This window comes from Labrus mixtus, chromosome 21 (genome assembly GCF_963584025.1).
Source record: "Labrus mixtus chromosome 21, fLabMix1.1, whole genome shotgun sequence".
Lineage (NCBI taxonomy): Eukaryota > Metazoa > Chordata > Actinopteri > Labriformes > Labridae > Labrus > Labrus mixtus.
Genome location: NC_083632.1, coordinates 2,760,399 through 2,778,142, shown reverse-complemented (window position 1 = coordinate 2,778,142; position 17,744 = coordinate 2,760,399). Strand labels below are relative to the sequence as shown.

At 42.1% G+C, this 17,744-nt stretch overlaps 1 protein-coding gene across 1 annotated transcript in view; it reads right to left on the bottom strand.

The window, feature by feature from the left end:
- skap1 (src kinase associated phosphoprotein 1) overlaps positions 1–17,744 on the bottom strand; it is a 43,137-nt gene that overhangs the window by 22,137 nt on the left and 3,256 nt on the right. Inside the window, exons 3-4 of the mRNA XM_061028685.1 lie at positions 16,852–16,877; positions 16,460–16,576 (exon numbers count right to left, since the gene is read on the bottom strand). Of these exons, the coding sequence (XP_060884668.1) occupies positions 16,460–16,576; positions 16,852–16,877 (143 nt within the window). The remainder of the gene's footprint in view (positions 1–16,459; positions 16,577–16,851; positions 16,878–17,744) is intronic.

The window sequence follows — 17,744 nt, the reverse complement described above, 5'->3', positions numbered from 1 at the left end:
CTGTGGAAATTCAAACAACTCACTTCAATCTGCAAAGTCGAATGTTGAAGATGAGAGGGAAAGCGGCACGAGGCTTAAGTTAATTAGTGCAGTTATCAGACGATGCAGCTCACGTAGGTTTTTAGCCTGGTGAGCTTACTGGACGTTTTGCACTGGAACAAAACTGCACCGGTCACAGGTTCTGGTTGGTGTTTGTTGTTATTATTACAGTTTAGTTTTTTATTTTATTATTGTGACATACATACGTCCATATGCCCAGCCCGCATGGACATACATGACATCATAAATTAAAAAACGTTCCCGGATCAGAGTGCACGAGGTGAGCTATATTCATTCTCAAGAAACAAAAAGAGAAAGCAAGAAGTCAAACTAATGAAACAGAACATCCTGTCTTCTTCTCCAAGCTTTTGAAACAGAATTAGTTTAAACACATCAAACTTAACCAGCCGTTCCAGTTTCTGCACATCTTTCCGCCCCAATATTTCAGATTTTACTTCATGAAACAATAATTCTCTCAAACCAGGGATGGGGCAACTTTGGTCACAGCAAGGGCCACATTCATTTAATTCTCACTGCCAGAGGGGCCAAATTAAACGATTACAGTCGATTATGTCTCAAATTTAACTCAACATATACCAGAGATCAGATATTATTATGGACATATTTCTGGTTTTCATGATTTCATGGCAGATTTCATCATGTTTTCTTCACGTTTCCAATTAATTGATGTGTAAAAAATTAACCTGAGGGCCACGTTTAAGGTTGATGGGGGCCACACGGGCTGCCAGTTGCCCACCCCTGGCTTAAACCATTAGATTTTGTACAATGCAAAAGAAAATGGGGACTCCGTTCCAACTTCGTCCAACTCACACATCTCACAAAAAGTCTGTTTTCTACTGGAATATTTTTGAATCGACCGACTTCAACGGCCAGAGGGAGAATTATATATTATAATTAATTATTTCACATAATTTAAACATTTGAAAATCAGCTTTTTCATGTGTGCTTGTATTTAGAAATGTGTCCGATTCTCTGTCATCCCGCTAACCATGACCAATCAAAATATTTAGCAGTGAACATTACAGATGAGTCCACACACACACACACACACACACACACACACACACACACACACACACACACACACACACACACACACACACACACACACACACACACACACACACGAACACACACACACACACACACACACACACACACACACACACACACACACACCAGGAGAGCTGCTTGTGTTACTCTCTACTCTGTTGCATTTCTTCAATAAACTGAGAGGGAGGGTTCGGCTTTCATTTGGAGGGGGGGTGGGACACCTCCATAGGACAGTTTTAATCTAACCAGAAACATTGTGCAGTAGTTTTATAGTTATGATTTGACAAAGAGGAGTTATTTCAACCAGCTGTTCCATGTTTCAATCAGTTTTGAAGTTCAAAGAAGTGATCCTCTTATTTGACCTTTTTTTTTGCCTTAGAGGGAAAGATGTAACGCTGACCCGAGAACAACCCCCGAGGCTCATCCTCTGCCCTTTGCTTCCGCAGAGGAGTACCTGGCTTTCCCCCAATGTGTCAAAAACAAAGCTCGCCTTTCGCCCGAGTTCATTAGTCAACAGGCATTAGCCTCGCAGGGGAGAGCAGGAACCGCCTTGTTAGTCTGAAAACACAGGAACAATTTAAAGACCGTTTAAGTAGTCAGTGTGACACCACAGTCAGACCGCTGATGGTGAGGGGAGAGCCTGGTGTACATCCCCCCAAAGAAAGGATGTTTAATAAGAGCGGGGGGGGAGAAACCAAACATGTCATAGCACGGCTGCTTTAAACAGAGAGGGTCCGTCCCCCCCTAACATGAGACAAACAGGGACCTCTTTAACATTCATAAAGATCTGACACTTGACAAGGCCTCCCCTGTCGAAAGTTGTTACTTCAATACTTTTTATTTTATTTTGTTGATTAATAGTTTTGTGGTGGCGTTCAAACAAAAAGGCCGCTGGAGGGAATCAGGAGTCTTTCCAACTGTGGTTTTTTTGTTTTCTTTCTCTCTTCTTTCTACTTTTCCTCTTCTTCTCTTTCTTTTAATTTAATTTTATATAACTAATTTGTTTTGTGGAAGAAAGGAAGGAAGGAAGGAGGAAAAGAAAGAAAGAAAGGAAGGAAAGTAGGAGGGAAGGACAAAAGGTAGAAAGGAAAGTAGGGAAAGATGGAAGGAAGAAAGGAACAAAAGCGGGAAGAAGAAAGAGAGAAAGGAAAGTAGGAAGGAAGGAAGGAAAGTAGGAAAGAGGGAAGGAAGAAAGGAAGAAAGGAGGGAAGAAAGAAAGACAGAAAGAAAGTAAGAAAGACAAGTAGGAAAGATGGATGGATGGAAGGAAGGAAGGAAGGAAGGAGGAAAAGAAAGGAAGGAAAGTAGGAAGGAAGGACAAAAGGTAGAAAGGAAAGTAGGAAAGACGGAGGTTCTTTCTTCTTTCTCCTTTGACTCTTCTTCTCTTTCTTTTAATTAAATTGTATTCTTTAATTTCATATAACTCATTTGTTTGTTTGTCGTTCATAAACATGTTAAATATCGTAAAGAGAAAGGGAAGAAAACCTTGACGGAGGTAAAAATGAATTTATGTAACACAGATCCAAGCTACCTCAGTTTTACTTCAATCTACTTTAAACAAACTGTAAAACATGTTTCTGTGTTGTAAGTGTTATGTTTTAGTATTTCCACATCACTGGGGGGGACACACCACTTATAAAAATGTAAAATATTGTCATTTTTATGTTGAATATAAAATATGTGTAGTGTATGTTAAGACATGATGACAATAAATGTCTTTCCAACTCATGGAGGGTAAAAAAAAAACGTCCGTCCTGGAATGCGTTTCATCACAAAAAGCCGGGCGTATTCTGCTCTAGGTAAAAACGAGCTAACATGACAGGACCTAAAAACCAAGTTCACACAGGGTAGGAAACTTCACCTGTGACTCCCTTTTCTCACCGCCTCTGCTCAGGTGTGCAGGTGACATAGCAGCGAGAAGCAGTGTTTACCTGACTTACCACACAAACATCAAAATGGCTACAACAAGTATGGAAAAGTGTACAAACTGTAAAAAAAACGTCCGATCTTCAGTCATATTTTTACCAAAAGCTGCAGCGAGGGAAAGAGAGAGAGCGCTGTCTAAATTGCACAAAAATTTTCCCACATATTTGTGTAATTTGGACACTCTGCAGAAGTTTGCCTGCAATTTTTTGGTAATTAAAAATGATAATTTGCCAAATTTTGGGTGGCCAAGCCTGTGTTGCGGTTGATGGTTTACCTGTATCATATTGACGTTCAAAATTCTAGAAATCTTTAGATGTGATACTCTCTGTACAAGTTGTTTTTTGGAGTCTGATCTATAAAGAAGTTTGATCTGTAGAAAAACGACAACAAAGGGGGAAATTGGCTTTTTGCTCGGCTAACCTTCCTGAGATTTAAGCCGGCACCAGTCCAGCACTGTGATCCCTTAACCCTACCCGGCTTCAGCTCGGCGTCCTGACGGATGAGCGGGTCAATCCAGAGAGCAGAGCCCCCAGACACCTCACCGCTCTAACACGCTCACACATCATCGGGCCCTGCCTTTTGTGGATGGACTGACCGGTGACACTATAAATACACAGGTGCTCAGGACTGTTTTGTCAAAGAGAACCTGATTCAGTTCATCATAACAAACAGCGATCATCACGCTCCCCCCACCTCATCTATCCGCCGGCAGGCCGTCCATTTTTTTTTTTTTTCCCCTGTCCCTGGGCCTGCTTCCCAGTTGCGGCCCGCTTCTAATCCCCTCATCCGTCTGCTCACCTCGCTCTTCATTTATCTCTAAAGGTCGAGCCCGGCTAATAGATGAGGAGGCGCAGAATCAACACAGGATCGCTCTGATCTGCTCCGAGTCAATAAACATTACACATTCATGCGCGCTTAACACTCTGACGCCGCGCGACCTGACCTCACTTCAACAACCAAAACACAATCTTTGGTGAAACATGTACACAACGCTTTCATCCACAGGGTCGCAGCACAGCCTCGAAGCATGATGCTGCTTCACCCCCCCCCCCCCCCACCCCTTCTTTAAACAAAAGGAGAACCTGATTGGTCGTGCTCTAACGAATGCCTCCTTTAATGAAAATTACACTCTAACACCTCTTTGGGACCCATGCAATTTTAAGAGGATATTCAGAGGTAATGTTATTTGAAAATAAGCCATTTAAAGGCGTTCAAATACCCTAACAACCATCATGGTGTTTGAGTTTGGAGTTTGACTACAGGCACAGAGAGACACATTAATGCATCTAATTAAGCCCTCATCAGAACCGCAGACAGACGGCACTCTTTCATAAAAATCATAAATTGCGTTATCAATTATTCAGGGCAATGCCTCGACTTCATTTTCATCCCTTTCGCGTTTTAATTAGCGCCATCCACAGCTTTGGTATTGACATTAATTTGATGGCAATTTATTGATATTTTAGCATAACCTATTTAGCTAGAGTGCAATTACCCAACACAAGAGAAGCAGACAGATGTGATGCTACAGCCCGCTTTGGTAAATCAAGGTGAAGAGTTGCGAGGCGCCGCTAACTGAATCTAACGGCTCTCTCGCTTGGTCATCAGGAAAGGAAATATGTGAGTCACGCTCGTTTCCAAACGGAGGGGAGATAATCGATAGAAATTGAGCAGAGATATGCGTTTTAATTGATCCGGACGTTTGAGTGTTTCCATAAGCACGCTGACCTGTAGGTGCTCCGTTCTGTTGCCTCTATGAACTTGTTTGAAACTCAAATTGGAAAGGTGGGAGTGGGGGGGGAGAGAGAGGGGGGGGGGGGCACAACAATGCATCTGAGCTGCCAGCAGTCTGCCAAAAGCCGCACTCTCTCATTTGGTTATTCACACTCTCCCAGCATGGTGTTATGAGCTCAGCAGTTGATCCCGCAAGAAAAGGCTGATTTATGCTAGCATGACCAGAGGGAGTTAATGTATTCTCTCATTAAAATCCACTTTACTTAGGCTGAAAGTCAATCAAAGGCTGCGGAGAGAGTGAATCAAGATGAAGGCAAATGGTTGGGTGGGAGGACTAATACGTTACATTAGATCTAACGGTGGTTCATAATGCAACAAAAAAAGATGTTACGGGGAAAAAAACACACACACAGAAATGTATGGAAGGAGATGTTGATGATGCGGCAGAAGAAGGAAAGTGAGCGGCGGCTTTTGGGCGTCTGTTTTCTGTGAGACGACAGGAACGACTTGAGTCACAGCGGGGGGGGGGGGGACGTGTACTTCAACAGGCGGGCGGGCGGGAACCGATGCTGAACCCCCAGATACTGAAGCATCCCAGTGCTCCAGCTACACGGAGAAACAACCTCAGAAGAACAGGGGGGGAAAAACATTTTGAAGAAATATCACAAAAAATAGATTTTGGTTTTGATTTCTGCTTTTTTATATTTTCATGTTTTGTACATATTTGACCTAAAATCATGTATATTGCACATGCACCGTGTTGAAACGGCATAATGCTTGAAAAGACATGGAAATAAAACAGAATCTGTGATCTAGCCATCCTACTCTGTCAGGGTTGGAAATAAGCACCCGTCACCCGCCAGATACGGGTGTTCTTTTGCAGTGACGGGTGAATTTTTGCTCAATTTACCGGTCCCGTTGGCGGGTAAATAAAAGTACTGAACAGAGTGATTTTAAAAACACACGCTTTGAAAACGATAAATTGATGATTTTTGCGTCTCTGTCGAGGTTCATTTGCAGCTAAATGAGTTAGCCTTTGAGGACATGGCTGCAATGGAAGAAACTCTTACCAGCCTCAAAATAATAAACTAAAATTTCTGTTTATGAGCGAGACAGAGAGCATGTCAGTCTTCAATAGTTGAAGCATTTCCGGATTGCTTGAATCCTGTTAGCCTTGATTTGACATCATACATCATTACATTATGCTGCCTGTTCAAATGTGGGAGGTAAAAAACAACGTGTGAGTGAATTTCCAACCCTGTACTCTGTCCATCAAATCTGTTTAGTCTGAACTCTGCGTCTCTCTGACGTCTGAAATTTGATTCAAATGTGCAGACTTTATTCTGATCATGTGAACTGTGTGCACAGAAAATCTGCACGTGAGGTGTTCTTACATTTTTGTAGTCACTTGTGATGTTTGAGTTATCTGTTATGATTGTCGTAAGCAGCGAAGCAAATGCTGATCATCTTAATCATCGGTTAATCGGTCGCTTTATTCAGTTTGCACCACGGAAAAATTGGGAAATTGCTCGTTACTAGTTCCTCAAGCTCAAGCGTTTTTATTTTATTCATTTATTTATGTTATTACAGAAATTGCCTCAGTAGATTGTCTCTTCTCAGGTAAATATCTGCATCAGGTGGAGTTCTTATCAGTCTTTTGTCCTTCTTTAACCTTCAGGGGATGTCAGACTCTCTGCTCTGTGTATCTGTGAGATGTGTCAGGATGGGAGGCAGAGTCTTGTCTTTGGTTTCTGCCAAGAAGTCTGCTGACAGTTTTTATACTGAAAGTCATATTGAAATGAAGATCTATGGTATTTTTTTATAGTTCCCTTTAGTATCAGGATACTCTGCCAGCTGGTAACCTCTCTCCTCCTGGCCGTCTACCTGAGCCTGGCTTAAGTGTGAACATTCAAATCTGGACAGAAAATTAAGTTTTCTCTTCAGGACAACTCTCTGAACAACTGTCAACAACGAGCCAACAAAATGCAGCAGTCTGGTTGTCTGCTCCGTACTGGGGTAGAGAAACAAAATTGTGCACAGCGTAGAGACGGGGAAAAGGAAGAGGAGCGTCTCTACTCGATGTGTTTTTATGTAGCAGTCAAATAAGAAAAAAACAGCTCGTAGCAAAGCTGTGCGGCCTTTGTTTTTACATTTTGAAAGAGACATTATCATCTGCATGAAAAATACAGAAAAAGGAAAAATAAATCTTGTCACAAGGATCCATGTGTCGCAGACAAAGGGCCAAAGAGAGGAGATCACAAAAGGAGCTTTCCACTCAAAATTAGACTACGGACACCCACAAAGTCGGACTTGTGGGAGGCAAAACCTGGTGATGTTTTGTTAAATCTGTAATAAAAAAAAGTCCCTCTAATTTAAGAGTTTCTAAATTCCTTTTTACTTTTTAATATCAAATTGCCAAAGGTCTGTGAATTCAAATGATTCCTTAGGCAACATCTGGCAAATCAATAAAACACTGGTGTTATTTTGTGCATGCCATCAGTCATACCTCATTTTATTTATCCAGAGGGAAAGAGAAAACTACAAAAGTACTGCCGGGCATAATCTGCGGTGAAATGCATCGCTTTACACACTGGGCCGCTTTGCTGAGATGAACGGCTGCGTTTAGGAAGAGGGTAGAAAAGGTGAGCGCCCTCACAGCACAGGTAGAAATCAAAAAGCAGCCACTTCTCATATGTTCTCTTTCTCTTTTGCTTAGTTCTTGAGCACGGGGGAGGGGGGGCGGGGGGGCTCTCTTTTTGACGCAAGAGGCATTGCATTGAATGCAGCATCAGGGGGGCAGGACCTGACCCCCGCGTGAACTCTGCTGATGAGGTGAAACAGAAGGCAGAGAGAGGCTCCCTGGCCCTGAGGGGGCTGCAGGGGAGGAATGCTGCTGACTCTACAGACGAGGCAACGAGCACCGCAATCCTCTTCCGATACTGTCCTTGATTAGGAAAAAGGATTCACTCGGTGCACCTTCACCTGCCCGGCGCTCAATCAGCCGCGCGGGCCGAAGCTAAATTGATACATTTTTCCTCATTACAGTAGAAGGCCTCTGCTGCGCGTCCCTCCAGCGAGGCGGCCGTCAGAAGGGAGGAGAGAGACTGAGAGGCTCTGAGGTTAAGGGCAGATTGTCTCCTCTGCCCTCCCATCCTCCCCCTGATTTGATTAGGACTTCAGTCATCGATACATAAACCGTGTTTAGGACCTCCTAATGCATGTGTTTGAACCAAAAGAAAACACGCAGTGCATTATATCAAGCTGCACCATGTCTGTATTGCCGTCTAATAATGTTTAATGGGGACCGGGGAATTAATGCAAGATTGATTAAGGATTTATTTTTCTTTTGGACTCAGGGACGTCGATCAGGTTAGACAAGAAGTCTCTGAAATAAAAAGCTTTACAGCCGACAGAACACATAAACTTTTCATGCACACACTCATGATCAGGTACATTTTTTTTTTTTATTTCAGTCTTATCGTTTAAAGCAAAGCAGAGATATCTGATGTTCCTCTATTTGATTCAGTCAGTTAAACTTGACACAGTTTGGAAGAAATAAAAACACACACACTTCTGTGGCTCTTTAAAGAATAGCTGTGAAGTCGTTCTCAGCTCCGTTTTTTCCTCTTTTTCTGCGCTCAAACATCTCAGGCCGGCCACCGTAAAGACACTAAGGGGCTAAATTTACTATGTGACATCGGCTCCCCCCTGGGCAGCCATAAGCAGCGTATACAGCGACCCTGAATTTCCCTTTTTCTAGATTTACTACCACTATTCAAATGCTTAACTGCGGATACAATGATCCTCTAATCGCTGGGGATGGTTTTCAGCCGCTTCACTGACACAGACGTGGGGAAAAAAGACGGAGTAAGAATATAAATACCAACAATGGAGGCCCACAGGAGAGAGCTGCGTATCTGTGAGGAAACCCGATATAACACAGTCAACGAGCGAGCCTGGAGGGGAGGAACACTCAGAGAAAAATCAACACCCTCGCCCTCTGAATGTTCAGTTATTGCAACTTTAAAACGCCTCTGTTATTTCCACTAAAACGCCTTAAATATGATTTTTAGAAATACTGGAGGATAAATATGTTTGCGAGGGGGCCGTGTTATGAAGCTGAGCAGTATCTCATGTCTATTACCTTTTTATACAACTGCTCGTTTTCTTTTTATCGCCTCTGATGTTACATATTGTGCCAATAAACAATTATGCATGACGCCATCATTTTTCTGGACGCCGCCATAAATCATTCACAAGTCTGTGGGCAACAGGTGACGCAGGAAATGTTTTTATCCTGTCGTTAAAAATAAGAAGAGATAGTTAAAAACACGGTCATGATTTCAGACTGATGCAGATCAATTAAATTAAAAAGAGTATATTAGAGAGTTTATTTTCAGTAGAGCATTTTATCATTTTTTAAAAATTATTTTTTTTGTTCCCAACAACAAATCATAAAATACGATTTGTTTACTAGAAAGTGTTTTAATTTAAAGATCTTTAAATAATCTCTGTGACATATTGATTCAATCTTAAAGCATTTTTTGATCACATCTTTTTTCTTTTTTTTTTTATGTGTGAATAGTTTTAGAATTTTTCACCTTTTGGGAACAAATTAGAAAATGTTGGAGATCCATTTTTTTCGTTTTTACTAAAGGAAAAATTCATGTTTTTTTTCCAAATAGCTGCAAAAAATAAACAAAAAAGTATTTACACTGTGAGTGTACAAATTATTTAAAATGTAAACTTATCAATCTTTGCACACTGCTTAATATAAACACTTTAAAAACTCTTTATCTCATGTAAATGAAACCATCTGTTACATTATTACATATTTTATTATCATGTTTATCTCAACGTGCACAAACCACCGCTTCACTATTATCTCATTTAGTCTTGTACATGTTACTCTTTGTTTACTTTGTTGATATTTAATGTTTTACTTTTTGTTCATGGAGAGCTCAGGTCACTGAAGTCAAACTCCTCACGTGTGTGTGTGTGTGTGTGTGTGTGTGTGTGTGTGTGTGTGTGTGTGTGTGTGTGTGATCAATAAATGTGATTCTGACTCTATTTAAGCTGCTAAGCCGATATCATTCGTTAAATTATTTACAACTTTTATTTTTTAAATATCAGCCTCTAAGAAAAATTAAAGTGGTCTCTCGTTTTTAACAATAATCATTTGATCTTTATAATATTTAAACTTTTCACATTGTTTTTTTAAAAGTCTCTTTTGTTAATTTTTTAATGATTTAGTCACAAAATAAACCACAAACGAAAATAATAAATTAGCATTTCGACTTCAGAGGGAAACTTTAAATCAACCTCTGTGACAGTTACTGCTGCAGAAGTCGTTTCAGACTGATGACTGATGACTGAAAATGTAGAAATTAACTCAAAACAGACAAAAAGAATGAATTTTATTTATTCTGAAATTATTTTCTAATTGTTTCTACGCGACATAAACTGCCAAAATGAATACTAAAGATATAAAGCGAAATATCCCGACCCTTCTGAAGTTAAAAATCAATCATTTGAGCATGTTTATTTAAGCCTGGTATTCATTTAAAGGTCATCCCTTTAACCGCCATGATAGGAATTTAATGATCTGAATACGTCTTGTTTGTTTTTAAATCCGTCTGATTACAGTTTTAGTTTTTCAAACTAAAGAACATTTTCTCCATTTGACCGACTTCTGATTCCACTTCTTTGGAGAAGCGCTCACTTAAAAACAAAAAAAAAGAAAGGGCCACGTTTAATCAAAGCTGGGAAAATGACATCGCAGGTGAGGATTTTAACAGCAGCATGTGAGCTCACGGCCGCCCTGTCCCACTTGGCACACACACTCGGTGCGGCAGACTTTTTCCAGCCGTGCAGAGAGATAGAGATACATCCCCAAACATCCTGGAATAACTCCACAAGGGCATGTTAATGACCTTAAAGTGCTACATTAAAGCAACAATTAAACAGAGGGATCCCAGAGGCATCGGGAGCCGCCGTGTCACTGTCTGTGTACAGGCCAACACATCTCTCCCATCTCCATTTATTTCCCTAAGAAATCAGCGGGGCCACCTGGGCTTGGCATTGAAACTTCATTCATCTCCAGAAATGGATTCCAGTGGAGGGCAAAATCAAATTCTCATTTGCAAGGCAGGGGGAGAAAAGAGAGGGAGTGAATGCAGGAGGTACCTGGGAACGCTAACCTCTGGGTGAACCCGCCGCATCTGATAGTTTTGCTATTTGTCTGTGACATTGACAGCTCCGGGGGAGATTAGGAGCCACCCTGCCCCAGCTTCCCACTTTGCATTCTGCCTATGTGCCTCTTTACAGATGGACTGCTGCACATTTACCTTCGCTTGTTTTCCCTGGGTTTCAACGCGGCGGCGCACCAGAGGCAACGGAGGGATGTAATTATATGCAGTGCAACAATAAAACAAAGCAAATGAGCGCGGAGCTGCATCAGAGGGCTTTATAAACCAGGAGGATGCGAAAAAAAAAAAAAAAAAAAAAGAAACTACACGGTGTGGCTTTCGGTGGGGGTGAGGGCCGGAGATGAGAGTGATGGATGCCCTTCGGTTAAATACGTCCAAATCCCCCCTTCAAGCCGCTCTCTTCTTGCCAGGCCGTGTGAGTGAGTGTGTGAGGGAGAGTGTACAAGATTAATAGTGTAAACAGCGAGGGAGAGAGGGAGAGAAAGGCAGCCGGCAAAGAGAGCGAGCGAGAGAGAGAGAGAGAGAGAGAGAGAGAGAGAGAGAGAGAGAGAGAGAGAGAGAGAGAAGACTATCAGCATCTGCAGCAGCACAGTAGCCCAAGGGGAATAGGCTGAACTTTTGAACCCTGGTGGCAAGCAGTCGCAGCGATGCACAGAGCCTGCTCCTGCCTCGTAATGTGTGTGTGTGTGTGTGTGTGTGTGTGTGTGTGTGTGTGTGTGTTTCTAGAAAAAGCACACTAAGAGAGGAGAGGAGAAGCAGAGTGGAGGAGAACGAGGAAGCAAAGAGGTCATTAACATATCCCTCGCTTCCTTGCAAACTAGCAGCCGCAATCCAAATGTCATGAAATCCATACAGCAATGAACGCCCGCGTGTGACGGATGAATTTCCAGGCAGATATTCCGACGGAGAGATACAGTAGATCGCAAAAAAGTCCAAAGAAACTTTTTTTTTGACTGAAGGGCGTTCCGTGACAGGGGAAGAGACGATCACTCACGGCGTCCCTGGACCTGGAGTGCAGACGCAGGTCGCAGGTTGGCCAAGCGAGAGAGGTCTAAGGTCAAAAGTTCAGTGTGTGGGCAGACAGCACGACTACAACCTGCAAAGATTTCATTCATGCACACACCCAAAATACTACCCAGGTGCTGCTTACAAAAAAAGACAGCATGATACAAATAAACTTAAGATTTTTTTGTGCGTCTCTTTTTTTTTTCTTCTAATTTCATTTTCACCCCTGTGAAGCCTCCTCTCGCTCTCTCTCTCTCTCTGACTTAATTTGACTTCAAACACACACCAGGGCCAGTTGGCGCTTTAAATATTGCTGATTAACCCCCTAATGAAGCATAAATCCGTCAGCTGGCGTCGTTTTTTTCCCCCAATTCCACCAGCCAAGACACCCGGGCAATGCAACCCCCCCAGAGCACTTCACTTAATATAGCTTTTTTTTCAAGCTTCGGCCAAAAATGTAAGATTTAATATTCTATTTTCCTGCAGCTTGTAATAATGTTTTACCGTGCATTGGGTCCTGTTAGTCAAATGAGAAACAGGCAACGGGCGAGACATAACTTTTAAATTGGTTATCCCTCCGCATTCTATTGTAAAGTAATTGGTTGAGGAAATTGGCCCGGCACAGTAATCACCGCCATGAGTCCTGCATTTTAAAACAGGCCGACACAACAGGACACGCGCTGAAGTCATATTTTAAGTGCAAAACGCCAAACACTCCCAAGTTTCAGCTTCTCCGTGTAAACAAACGCAGTTCATATTAAATATCATCTGACGGTTAATTGAAATTTTTTTAAACGAGGATGACATTACAGCTGCAGTAAGTTGGAGATATGTTCATTGTTTGATTAAAATCCAAAGAGTCAAAACTCTCAGATTCCTGTTTATTTATTTTCATATTTTCTTGTCTCGTTCCCCGATGATAGAAAGTATTTTTTGGGTCGTGGATGAAACATAAAATTGGATGATTTCATCGTTAGATTAACGTTAGAACAGCCGACATTTTTCAACACTTTCATCTCACAAACCACAAAAGTTATGGATTGATCGAGAAAATCATCAGAAGAATAATCCACAGTGAACATGACCATCAACTGAAACCTTAAAACACATGTTAACTGTCATTTTTTTTCACATGTTAATAAATATAAATGTAAAATAATGAATTGATTGATGGTTAAAAACGTTCAAAAGTATAATTTTAAAAGTTGTCATTTGGTTTACTTCCTTTTCTACAGGTCACATTCAATTATCTGCAGGACATTTCTCATGTATCTAAAAGGATTAAATAAAAAAGGATGTAAAAATGAAATTCTCTACAGAACCTGACGTGACCAGGAAGAATCTAAAAAGACAGAAAACCTCCGTTTTGTTTATAACTTCTTCAGATCCACACCTGGGCAAATGCAGACTTTATGGTGCATCATAAAAGAAGCATTACTATCACTAAGAAAGAGGAAGAGGGAGTCTTATATCGAAAAGCATCATCTTTCCTGCAAGCCCTCCTGAAAAACAAAGCTCTTCCTGCAGTGCTCTGTCATCGCTGCAGCTTCCAAGCAAACATCCCCGAGCGCCCGGCGGCGCTCCCCGATCACAGGAAAACAAACAGGCCATTTCAACTTCGTAAACTTGACCTGCAAACAGCATGACAGGGCTAAAAGCCTCACATCTCCTGCTGTCTCCTGGGGTCTATTTCTGTGTGTGTGTGTGTGTGTGTGTGTGTGTGTGTGAGACATTCTACTTGTCATAGATGGAAAATAAGTGCACATATTTGCTTATGTATGGGCAGGAATGGCACGAGAGAGTGTGATGGAGGGAGTGAAACAAAAATCCTAAAAATGTGTGTTTGAGCTCCAAATAGCAGGAGAGAGAGAGAGAGAGAGAGAGAGAGAGAGAGAGAGAGAGAGGTGGAGGGTGCTGAAGGGGGCAGACGAGGCCGGGGTGAGGCTGCAGGCGCGGTCAGGTCACCGGTACGGTCGGCGGGTGAAACTCAGTTCACATTACCATGCAGACACCCGGGCTAACAATGGAGGCTCCATCTGTTCCCGTCAGCCATTACAAATCTGGTGTCACCCAGTCCGCTGAAGACAACAGGCCACCGCATCTAATCAAACGGCGCAGGCTCCTCCCGCGTGTAAAAGGCAGCCATCGACTTCACACTCACTCACTCTCTGGTTAGGGAACAGAGAGCAGCGAAGGCAGGCAAGTCGATTACCACGGATAATACATCCTCCGAGTCACAAAGTCCCTTTTGTGTACAGTAGGCTCAAATAAAAATGATACAATTAAACTAAAAGGAAGAAAAACTACATTTTCTACCTTTAAACGCTTCTCACTGAATCCCTAAATTATCATCATTTTTTTTTGCCACAAAGGTATTGTTGCTGACTCTTAAATTAAAAAGAGCAAAAAAAGGAAATTCAAATAAACCCTCCCGATGGATTGTTCCTGCAAAATTGTCACTGATTTCATTAAGTGGTCGTGCCATTATTTCCCACACACACACACACACACACACACACACACACACACTCCCTCTTCCATTGAAGCTTGAAGCAGACCGCCCAGCAGAAAAAAGTGCGAGCCATTTTCTTTCAAGCAGGCGGTGAACAGAGAATGAACTATGAACTCTGCGTGCCCTTTTCCAGCGAGGACACAGGCCATTCACTACGCTAACACGGTCGCAGTCGCCGTGCAATAAAAAAGAAAAAAAGAAAACGACACACACACACACGGCCCCGGGAGGTGGGAAATTTTTCTCACACAATCAAAATGTTATGATAATTGATCCCGGAAAGAAATGTTTGTGTTTAGCTGTGAATATTCAAAGCAACAAAATGTGCAAATGAGAGAAAATATTAGGTTTTGGTCGCGCTGCATAATCGGCTATTTCTCACATTTAACACAAACAAAAATAAAAAGCTTTAACAGCTAACAGACGGCATTGTTTGTGGTTGGGTTTGTTACCATAATAGCCTAAAGGGGACATTTTTTTTAAAAGCATTTTATGTTTGATTTTGTGTGCTGGCCCAAGGATATCTCAATTTGTTTATCCTGAAATGAACAACTCAGAATCATCATCATCGTCTTGTGGTGTATCTTCTCCGCCATCTGCCGCGATTTGTTCTCTTTTATTTTATTTTTTTAAAGTTGCAGACAAAAAAAGCGACAGGATGGAGGAGTTCATTATCCCGCTTTCCAAATAAGAAGATCGGTTTTGACTAAATCCAGCTGGCACCGACACAACAGGTTCCTTTTTTCCTTTTTTTTTTCTCTTGTTGGGAAATTCCAAAAAGATTCCAGCTTTACCACGGGGGAAAACAAGAGATTAAAAAAAGAAAAAAATGGCATGGGGTATAGACGGGCACTTCAAGGCAGCCAAGTCAATAATGCCCACCTGCGGCATGTCACGTCAAGGACTATTAGCCGGAGCATAGAGTCAGAAATACAAAATATCTAAACGGGAGGGAGCGCAAGTCCAAGGAAAGGAAGACAGAGAGAAAGATTGATACGGGGAGAGAGGGATGTACCACACATGGCCCCTCAGGTACAGTGTTGTATTTCAAACCCCGGTTGTGAAAGAATAGAGGGGCTCGGGTTCAATCAATCACTGCGTTAGCCTGCAGCTACAAAGACTGCTCTCTCTGTGTGGGCCGCCCTCCATGCCTCCCACAGTCCACACAGAGCAGCTCAAGGGGGGAAAGATCACCATCTGATGATCCGCCACTGGAGGGCGCTCTAGGTCCCCATTCGGAACCACCAACCAGCATGCATGTGCTTACCTAGTACCTGCAAGCTGGAGGAGGAGAGGGAGGAGGAGGAGTCGCTGATGTCACCAGAGCAAGGCAAGCTAAGGTAGGAGGCCGGCATTAAAAAAAAGGAAGAGGGGGGGGGGGGGGGGGGGGTTCACAGATGTGGTCTGTTTTTTCAAATTAGGAGGGCGAGCAGCAAAAGTGTCTGACTGCGCTTCCTGTGGTGAGGTGTAGGTGTGCCAGTAAGGAGGGTGAGGGTTGTTTGTCAAAAGTATATTTGTTTAGTTTCCTCAGAGGGATTTTCTGTATTGTCTCCTGTGACAAAAGACTCGTCCCCTTTTTTACATTTTCCTTTGTTGGAGCACAGTGCTTCACACGCCGTATCATTTAACAGAAACACACTGATAGTATGGACACATATGTTTCACGCTTAGGGTTAGAATTTCACTCTATTGTCCCTTGGTTTAAAACTAGACGTATGAGCTGAGAGCTGCATGTAAATGTGGGCTGTTGTGTGCTCAAGTACAACGTTTATTTCAACAGAGAAAAAAAGCCATCAGTGCTAATGTGCCACGCATAGACACCCAAATGAAGAATTAGGCCTTTTGCAGCTCAGATCCTTGCACTGCGTAAATAGTGTAAGACGACACAAGCACACACACACACACACACACACACACACACAGAAAGGGGGAATCAGTCTCAGGATTATTGTTAACTCACACTCAGGGGGTCCATCGTCCTGGTAGTCAGAAGCTACAGAGGCGTCGTCTGACAGGGCAGAGCGACCCAGACTGGAGCTGCGGTTGTCATCAGAACCTTCCTCGTCTATTAAGTCCACTGAGTGTGTGTTTGTGGTCGTGAAAATCGAGAGGGAAGAAAGGATACTTGTTTTTTTATTAGCCCCACGAAGAGGAAACTGTAATTATTTTACACACAGAAATAATAGAAAACACACACATGCACAAACTGGGTTGTTCATAAATGTTTTTAAAAGAGGGATCAAGCAGAAGGAATAATAAAAACATGCACATACATGTAATAAAAATCATTGCAGTCAGTGTAGGCAAAGTAGGGCTTTGATTTCACACATAAAAAAAAAAAAAGGTACTTACATCGGAAGGGGAACTCTTGAGGATTTCTGTAAAATCCAAAAAGCAAATGTTAAAATCCTGATGGCAAAAAAAAGTATTCCGTGTTTTCATTTTTAACTTATAGTCAGTGTTACTTTACGAGTTCAGTAATCGTTTCCTGCACACAAAACCACAAGTTCTGAGCGTAAAGCGTGCAAATCTTATCGCGAAGCGCAGGCAGCAGGAGAGGAGACGCTTCCTGTGTCGAGTGTCACATGAGACTTTTAAGAGTTTCTGTTTTTTTTTTTTTTTTGTTGTTGTGGAGATTCATGGACAGTTTATAATTATTTAATTCATACTTCAAACTATGCTGTAGTAAGATTATTCTAACTAAGAACTGTATTAACCCCAGAGGGGGAATTCAGATTTACACCCACACACCCACACACACACACACACACACACACACACACACACACACACACACACACACACACACAGGCCTGAGTTACAGTCATGCACAAACAGCCACTTTAAACATGTGTTAATGGAGAGATGTCACAGTGGGGAGGCTGCACACAGGGGTCGCCCCTGAGCTGTTAGGAGTGCAGTGCCTTGCTCGAGGGCACATCAGCAGTACTCCAGAAGTGAACTGACACTTCTCAGCTATTTCCATACTGTAATAATAATACTTTATCTGTAGAGCAGCTTTTAAAGACAGGAGCATGAAGTGCTTTACAGAAGCAATTTAAAGGAGACAATCTCAGATGCACACACAGAAAAAACAGCAGAATTCAGACATACAGTTCAAACAGAAGCATGTTAACTTTATGTGATAAAGACAAATGAAGGTAAAAACAATAAAACAGAAGAGGTCAAATATGCAAACTGGCGCTCTGATCAAATGATCTGTCAGCGAAAAAAGTCAAGTCTGT